The sequence below is a fragment of the Raphanus sativus genome, unplaced genomic scaffold (genome assembly GCF_000801105.2).
Source record: "Raphanus sativus cultivar WK10039 unplaced genomic scaffold, ASM80110v3 Scaffold4008, whole genome shotgun sequence".
Taxonomy (NCBI): domain Eukaryota; kingdom Viridiplantae; phylum Streptophyta; class Magnoliopsida; order Brassicales; family Brassicaceae; genus Raphanus; species Raphanus sativus.
In genome coordinates, this window is record NW_026619311.1 from 1 (window position 1) to 8,897 (window position 8,897).

An 8,897-nucleotide genomic window follows, 5' to 3' on the forward strand; every position below is an offset into this window, starting at 1 on the left:
GAAAAACCCGATTTCTCGGTTTTCTCGAAAAAACCGATTTCTCGGTTTTGGCGGGAAACCCTGATTTCTCATTTTTCTCGGGAAACCGATTTTTTGGTTTTCTTCGAAAAACAAGATTTCTCGGTTTTCTTGAAAACCCTGATTTCTCGGGAACTCGATTTCTCGGTTTTGGCGGGATAACTCGTTTTCTTGGTTTTGGCGGGAAACCCTAATTTCTCGGTTTTGGCGGAAACCCCGGTTTCTCGTTTTTGGCGGGAAAACTCAATTTCTCGATTTCTCGGTTTTGACGGGAAAATTCGATTTCCCAATTTTGGCTTGAAAACTCGATTTTTCGGGTTTCTCGGTTTTGGTGGGAAAACTTAATTTATCGATTTTGGCGGGAAAAACCAGTTTTACGGTTTATGCGGAAAAACTCTATTTTGTGGTTTTTTGTGGGAAAACTCGATTTTGTGGGTTTTTTTCGGAAAAACTTGATTTTTCCGATTTTGGCGAAAAAATCGATTTGGCAAAATATTGTTTTTTGTGATTTTGACGGAAAAAAATCATTTCTGAAATTTTATAGAAACTTTTTAGCAATTTTAACGAAAAATCTAAAAAACAAAAATTGAGGGTTTGACCTTACACCAAAACATTGTTCTATAACAAAAAATATCTAATAGGGTTAACCCTGTGAAAACCCTTTATTTCTTTAGCCCAGCCCTAAAATGGCCCTAAACATTTTATGAATAATACATCTGGGTTAGGATTCTTAAATTATTGAATGGGCTGGGTCAGCCCTAAATCTCACAACCCTATATAACATCCCTAGTTGCACTTGCACTTTGCAAATATGATTACGTTTCTTTTGATGTACTACTATAAAACAGAATAAGTTGGGGTTTCAAATCTAACTCCAGTTTACGGATCGGTCGACTGGGACTGGATTCAACCGACATCAGGGATCATGTGGGTATGGTGGATCAATGGGATCATTTGCCCTTTTTTGGTTTTGTCTGTGTTTTTGTTTTCCACTGGCACGTCGGCTCTTGTCTTCTCTCGGACTCTCACGCTAAACTCTGCTTACAAAATTGACAACTTACTTCGAACCAGAGGTTCAGAAATTTAGAAAGCATTATTCACACAGTTAAGTTTAATACTTAGAAAATCACAAAAACATAGATACAAATGCATGGACTTGGTAAAAACCAATCTAATTTATGTATGATCTCTAGTTAAAAATGTGAAAACTTGTTACAAAATAAGATGATTTACAATAATAAAAGTGAAAATCAGTAAATATTATATTTTTTACAGAGAGCCTCTTATGTGTGTACGTAGCAATATCACCAAACAAAGGAGCCAAAACTCTGATCAAAAAGACTGATTCAAGAGATGCCAATGGTCTTACCCAAAAGCCAGAGAACAAGCGACATTTCAATACCGAATATTGTATGAAGAGTACTTCTATCAAGTGTAAAACCAAACACCGTGATTCCTGCCTTATTGTTCTCAAAGTAGTTCACTGCAAAATACAACAATGAGTATTAGATATTAACTAGAGATGTGACAAAGAAATGAGATTTCGTGCGTATATGTGTATGTTACCTAGAGCTTGTCGTTTTTGGAATGATATAGTGCTATAAGCATAAGCAGGGATGAGATCATTGTTATCAAAATCATCATCGTCATCTCCATAATCCTCACTGTCGTCTGTATCTCCAGAATCAACATCTTTCGAAGACAACCCTTGTCCGCTTTCTCTATCAACTAACCTTGGACTCCCTCCTTCCACTGTCTCAAAGGATTCTATTGTCGCGCAGACATGCCATTTGGCTGCAAGGCAAGTCACCGCCTGAGCCTTGTGTGTGATCTTCGAGGCACTTCTTAGTAGGATGAGCAGCGCAGTGACCAGCGTCATTGAACATAGCTGAGATTTTATCACAAAAGTAAGAGAGAGTAAGCAAAAGGTTAAAGAAGACATCAAGATCCGAAAGTAAAAAAAAAAAACTTACTGCGAGTTCTCCAGTTTTGTAGATATTCAATTCAGCATGAGCCTTAGTGGTAATAAGCAGAGAGTAAAACTGACTTCCAGTGACAAGAATCAATGACAACAAAATGAAGGTCCTGAACCGGTGGCTGATGATTCTCAGGTGACGTCTGATGCGGAGATGTTCAGACAAGATGGTACCAACATCCGAATCCATCTGAAAGACCTGAGCAAAGTCTTGGAGCCTGAGGATCTGGAGATGGCAGATGAGACGGAAGAGGACACAAACAAGAAAGATCACGGTGGTACGGTACAGCCACGAGAAAATATCCATGAGACAAGCGACTGTATCGCTCAAGATAACGTTGCCGAGGAATGGAATCTGAGATGCTCCTGAAGCGTACCACCATATCTTGTATGCGCTCATCGCTAAGAAACAAGGCGAGACGAAGTAGGAGAGTATCTTTAGTGATCTCTGCATAACAAAGAGTTGAGAGATCTCAGAACACATGTCTATGTGCTAATTCATATAAACAAAAGCAAAACACACTATAATGCTTGTGAAGCAAGTAAACAAAGAGGGTTTTCAAGATTCATACTAGTTAATTGTTTAGACCACCATTATTTTAAAATTTATCAGATTCTAAAGATTTATACCGAAAACCAACTTTTCAGACCCATATAGGAATAAACCAAATTCACATTGGACACAATAGAGGAGGCAGTGACAAGGCCGGTTCAGAGTATAGGCAGATGAAACATTCGTCTTAGTTTCCAAAATATTAAAAAGATATTATAAAGGGAATAGGTTTTACAGCTTCCAGATTGTGTAAAGAAATCTATTTGTAAAAATCATTTTAAAATGTTTATGGCCCCTAGATCTAAGGACCTGACTTGAAACCAATCAAGAAATGCAAAATTCAAAAACTTGAATCAGAAATGAGCAAAAGAATGAAAAATAAAAACTCACGTTGAGCTGATTGGTGTAGCCTTGGCGAACAGTCTCACTCTCGTGCCAAAGCTTATCGAAGAAGAGGAACCGTCGGAGACCAAACTTGCTTACGAATCTCGAGAGACAGAGGAAAGAAAGGGAAGCAAAGCTGCTTAGAGAAAGCTGAACCACAGAATCATACGGCCTCGAGTGATGGCTGTCGCAGTCGGCGCAAGCGATCACGAAGTGAGACGTGGCCGGGACCACGATCGTGAAAACGACAAACATGGACCAAGACAGAACCGCCGTCCAAGGGCTGGACTGATCCACGCACATCCATCTCAGATATTTCCGGAAACTCTGGAGCTCGTCCTGCGCGTGAGAGACGCAACGCGTGAACTTGTTTTCACGGTTTATCAACGGCTCTCGCCTTCCTTCTCCTCCTCTTCCTGCTGCGGTTCCGATGTCGATGTCCGCCATGGAGGATAGGGGAGAGAGGTTCTCTGTTATTTTTTATTGTTTTGGATATTGATGATGACGCGGTTGGGATGAACAAGGCAGAGAATCATGAGGGATATGTAGCTAAAAATTGTTAAGGTTATTTATGAGTTGATGTTAACGCGGCCTTTGACAACCAACCATATTACAGATACAACTAAACAGTTGTAATAAACCAATTACTATCATTGTTACCTTTGAAGAGGATGTATCTGTATTTTTGTATAACCTTGTGTTGTTTTGGAGCTGCGTGTTTCTTTTTTTTTTTGGTAATCAATTACACGGGTATTATGTTGTTAAAATGGTTAACGTTATTTACTTCTTTCCAATAAAACCAAAAAATGTAGATGCGTTATTTTTAATGATCCCGATCATCCCGGTCGTAAAAACCCAACTCATTCCGGAGACTATGGACAAGAGCGGGTTGCTTAATTCTCGCCCGAGAAGATCGAACCCAAAGAACCGAATTTCCATATAACCATTGGGTTAACACCGCGTTGATAAATGATATACGTGTTTTTTTTTTATGATATCGCAACGATTTATTATTTTATTTTAAATTATAAAAACTATTTTCACTTTTCTATTAACAAATTATGAAAATTACTATATTAACAAGTTTGTAGTCTTTAGTTCTTTTTTTGTAAGGATTCACGTTAAATAATTCTATTTACGCTACATTAGATTATTATGAATATTCATGTCTGGTAATTTTAAAAAAATCATATGTATAATTAATAGTAAATTACATTTCTGCGACTCCAAATTCATACATTGTACTGTAGAAGCATCATATTTTTAATCAAACTAACGAACTAATAAAATCTACGCTTTGTTTATGAAACAAAAAGAAATGTAAGATCTGTGTTCATGGTAAAATCTTTAATTTGAAAATCACGGGATATTGGTGATACTTTTCCCTCGAAAGTAGGAAGCAAGTCTGCGATCGAGCTTTTTAATTATTATATATAAAAGTTAAAACATTAATGGCATGCAACTTAGTGTAGGAAATGAAAAAAAAAGAAGGTAGTAGATGATTTTTAACATGTTTTAGTAGATTATTACTGACAACGAAGAATTACCTCTTATTCATAGACAACTAACTTGTTATCTTTCATTATTTCTTAGTTTTCAATGAATTCAAAGTCTCATGGATTTAAAAAAATACGTGGCTATGAAAAAGTATTAGAAAAATATGAAGAGTTTTTTTTTTTTTTTTTTTGAACTTTAAAAATATGAAGAGTTGCAAAGCATACAGATGATAGTGATTAGTGAACAAACAGGCTGTAAGACATTGACATGTGAACGTAAAATTTAGGCCGTAGATTATGCAACTCACCGTACCTACGGCACCACGTGTGTTATTAATCAGTGACTAATTACCATTAGATTAATTTGATATTGTTAACAAATAAACAAAATATTAATTTGATTTTCCTCTTCCTGTGTCTAGGCTTCTGATCTTCATTGTTATGTGGTAGTTTGCTTTTAGTACGGTTTCTTTTGTTTTATCTGGTTTTGCTGGTTGACTCCGGAGGACTTCATCTCGCCGGCTTTGGTTTTCTTTAAAATGTTAGGGTTCTGGTTTCCTTCATTCGGGCTTTATTACCGGTTTATCCTGCTTTGTACTTTGATGTGTACTTTGGTTGAGTTACTATAAGTATTCAGTGAAAAAAATATCAACTGAACTAGTAAACTCTCAATATGTTCTCTTAATTTTTGGTTATACGACTACTTAAAGAATTCTGCGTCCTCAGCGGCATGTTTTAATTTTATTGGAAGGATAACCGAATCTACAAGTTCAAAGGCCCTATCATAAATGAATATAATAAATGGATCAAAAAAATTATAAGAATTGACTATTTATTCGAATAATTCATTCATGGGATTGGTTTCTGATTGCGTGATGCGTGTGACATTTCGAATGGCTATCCCTTCATGTCTGTGTAGTGGAAAATAACAAAGGTTCGTTAATACTCTCAAGTCAAGAATAAAAATTCAATTATATTCATAATTAATTTCTTGAAATAAATAGGTAGCGTATATCCATCAGTTTTAAACATGTTACAGCTTTTTTTTTTTGAAATAGAAGATTTCTTATGTGTAATTCCTAATACTAATATAAACTACTTTTCATTTTTTTATTTTAGTGGATATATTATACAACCATACAAACAATTTAACAGAATACGAAAATGGATGTAAGAAAATACAGTCAAGAAGATTTTACATTCTCAGTCTTCTACATCTATGTCAAAGCTCGTTTACATATATACGTAAGCCTGATTGAGATATAGACTTCTTGATTAGGTTATGTCCGTTGTACTGCTTTAGAAATGCTAGAGACAAGTTTCCACGAAAACATTCACTAACAACAAGTTTCCACGAACATTCACTAACAACAGACTTTGGTTTCAGAAGATAGAAAAGGTTGATCAACTATTCCCGATTGTAAAACATTACATCAAATCGGACATCATGAATCTAGCACGTATTTATAGACCATAGGTAGTTTTGGAACATAAGAGCACGCGAGTGGATAGCAATTTTTGTCATTAGAATCGCCGAGATGGACTTCTCTCAAGGATCCATCCACTCCAACGATGTAAGCTGCGTTGCTGGGGGAAGGGTTACTTAAACGTTCACTGCTTTTATCGAAAACGACAGCAACTTTATTCTCCTCATCAATGAAGAAGGTGGCGGCAGTAAGTAGAAACTGGAAGGCAAAGCGAGTGAGGAGTGGTGTCATGTTGACTTCTAAGAAGACCTTGGTGTTCCACAACACACACTCGGGCTCAATCTTGGTGGTAACCCAGATCTCCATCTCTAATGAATCCCAGCGCTGGAATAAGACGGCAAGCTGTTCCTCTCTTACACTGGATAGACTAACAGTGTCTTCATCAAACCACTCAAAAGGCAGAGGCAAAGGCGGCCCAAATCTCTCTCTTGTGAAATCAAAACAGACTAAGAAACTACGGTCTCCATCATCGGGACCGCGTTTGTCGGAACGCAGCTTTTGAGCAAACCAGTATGTATTTCCCTTGAGAGAAAGGCCACGGTCATAATGGTCTACCGTCCAGCCTCGAGGGGGATCAAGAAACCTTCATGAATCAGTGCACAAGTCGTAGATTTTGCACTCAACAAACTCGGGAAAAATGATCAACCGCAAGACTTTGTGCTTGCTCTGCTTGTTGTACCCAATTAAGAACGTGAAATTCGAAAACTCGAATCATAAACGCAGCTTCATACTCCAAACTATAAACACATCAGAGGGATACTCTATAAAATCTACAAATCTTAGATTTGAATCATTTAGAATAATCAGCTATAGAAACGTTACATGTAACAAAGGGGTTTGATCCTTGTAAGAAACAGACAACTGAATCTGAAACACAGATCTGGCTCTTACAGTAACAGATCTTAACACAATCTCTATCTATCTATCTATCTCCCTCGTTTATATATCGTCATCATCTTCATTGTCATTATGAAACCACCGTGTCAAAGACGAAGATCGGTGCAGTGGAGATCGTCTGCGCCTGCGAATAAGTCAACTCCATCTATTGGTTATAGTCGGTTAGATTCGGTACATTGTATACGGTTCAATTGTATATTTAATTTAACTCAATAACCGGTTTGTTCCGGGTAAGCTGTAAGCATGTATATATCGTGTGTTGATCACACTTTACATAATAACAGAAAAGCATTCCTTTACTCTCTCTCTCTCTCCTTTGTCATCTTGTGCTCTTTGTACCTCCATGAATGACGCAAGGAGATCTTCCTCTTCTGTTCATCTCTGAAACTAATATGGTATCAGAGCGTTGAGCTCAAGCTCAACATCGGTTCCTGCTCTTTCTTTTGAGCTCCGTTTTGCTCTGTTTCTACGCACTCTGTTCTTTTGTCGTTTTGCTGCGACGCTGCGATGGTGGTTACTCTCCGTCGTTTTCGCCGAACTGGTCGCTTCACACGTGCTGGTAGCTCGAATCCTCAACGCGGTGGTACTGCGTCTCCCCTTGATGCTGTTGCTGCTCCCTTTGTTCCAGATTCGCTTTCCCTCTCCACCGTGATGAACCCAGATAGCGTTCACTCGCCGCTATATCTCCATCATGCCGACCACCCCGGGTTGATGATCGTCTCCATTACCTTGGATGGATCAAACTATACTCAGTGGTGCTCTGCGATGAAGATTGCCCTCGATGCAAAGAACAAAATCGCGTTCGTCGATGGGTCTGTCCCACGACCTGCTTCCGCTTCTCCTCTCTTTCGGATTTGGTCTCGTTGTAACAGCATGGTAAAGTCGTGGCTCCTTAACTCTGTTTCTCCGCAAATCTATGGCAGTATCTTGTCGTTTGATGATGCGACTGAAATATGGGTTGATCTTCACAACCGTTTTCACAAGACGAATCTACCACGTACTTTCCAGCTGATACAACAGATCCAAGATCTTCGACAAGGTTCTCTGGATCTATCCAGTTACTATACGACGCTCAAAACGCTTTGGGATAACTTGGATGGCACGGAATCTCCTGAGACTTGTCTCTGTTGCAAAACGACAAGCTGCCTTAGCCAACGAGCTGCCAAAACAAAGGTTGAGCGAGGTAGAATCATCAAGTTCTTAGCAGGCCTTAATGAGAAATATTCTATCATTCGTAGTCAGATTCTCATGAAGAAGCCTCTTCCTGATCTTGCTGAGATATGCAACATCTTGGACCAAGATGATAGCCAAAGACAGTTCAACTCTGTCATCGCACCTAATGCGTTTCAAGTTAGTCATGGTGCTCCTCAGTCTACACTGACTGCACCACCTAACTCCAACACATCTGGTGATTCAAGCGTCCCAAATCAGACCTCGGTGAACGCTTTTCAAAGGAAACCTGGAGCCGTTTGTTCTCACTGTGGGAACGCTGGTCACGTCATTGACCGATGCTATAAGCTCCACGGTTATCCAGTAGGTTGGAAGAAAGGAAAATGGAACACTGATAAGCCTTCACAACCGAAGCCTCCTGCAGTTGCAGCCAATGTCACTACTCAGGAAGCCTCTCCAGTTGTCTCAGGCCTTGACAACCTCGTTGGAAAGCTGAACAAAGATCAAATTCAGAACTTTATTGCCTACTTCAGTTCTCAGCTTCAGCTCCAACCTGACCACAGTGGCTCCAATGCTTCCACATCTCAGTCTCCCAATCAGTCGGGTATATCCTTCTCCTCTTCGACTTTCAGTTTTATTGGGATTCTCAGTGTCACTCAATGTGCCACTGATAAGCACACATGGGTAGTAGACTCTGGTGCCACTCACCATGTTTCTCACCAACGTGATGCTTTTCATACTCTTGATACTTCAGTTGAACATCAAGTGAATCTTCCTAACGGTTCAACACTGAAAGTCAGTGGAATTGGTCAGATCAATATCAATGATACCCTGACTCTTCAGAATGTTCTGTTTATTCCGGAATTCAGACTAAATCTACTGAGTGTCAGTTCTTTGACTTCTGATATTGGAGCTCA

The 8,897-nt window shown here is 38.9% G+C and overlaps 1 protein-coding gene and 1 pseudogene across 1 annotated transcript; both read right to left on the reverse strand.

Moving 5' to 3' along the window:
• Positions 1 to 1,109: 1,109 nt before the first annotated feature.
• LOC130507086 (uncharacterized) lies at positions 1,110 to 3,459 on the reverse strand. The gene is made up of 4 exons (XM_057001798.1): positions 2,937 to 3,459; positions 1,992 to 2,441; positions 1,585 to 1,906; positions 1,110 to 1,501 (listed from the first exon to the last, which is right to left on the reverse strand). Exons 1-4 carry the CDS (start codon positions 3,375 to 3,377, stop codon positions 1,365 to 1,367), a joined length of 1,350 nt encoding a protein of 449 aa, XP_056857778.1. The 5' UTR covers positions 3,378 to 3,459; the 3' UTR covers positions 1,110 to 1,364.
• Positions 3,460 to 5,681: 2,222 nt separating this feature from the next.
• LOC130507087 (putative F-box protein At3g24580) lies at positions 5,682 to 6,955 on the reverse strand (annotated as a pseudogene).
• Between the last annotated feature and the right edge of the window lie 1,942 nt (positions 6,956 to 8,897).

What these genes read in the sequence shown, in the direction of transcription:
- LOC130507086 (XM_057001798.1), bottom strand. Translation starts at nt 3,377, where the DNA reads ATGGCGGACATCGACATCGGAACCGCAGCAGGAAGAGGAGGAGAAGGA. An exon ending in GCTACACCAATCAGCTCAAC is followed by an intron (nt 2,442 to 2,936) that starts GTGAGTTTTTAT and finishes TTTGTTATGCAG; the next exon opens with AGATCACTAAAGATACTCTC. An exon ending in ACAAAACTGGAGAACTCGCA is followed by an intron (nt 1,907 to 1,991) that starts GTAAGTTTTTTT and finishes ATAAAATCTCAG; the next exon opens with CTATGTTCAATGACGCTGGT.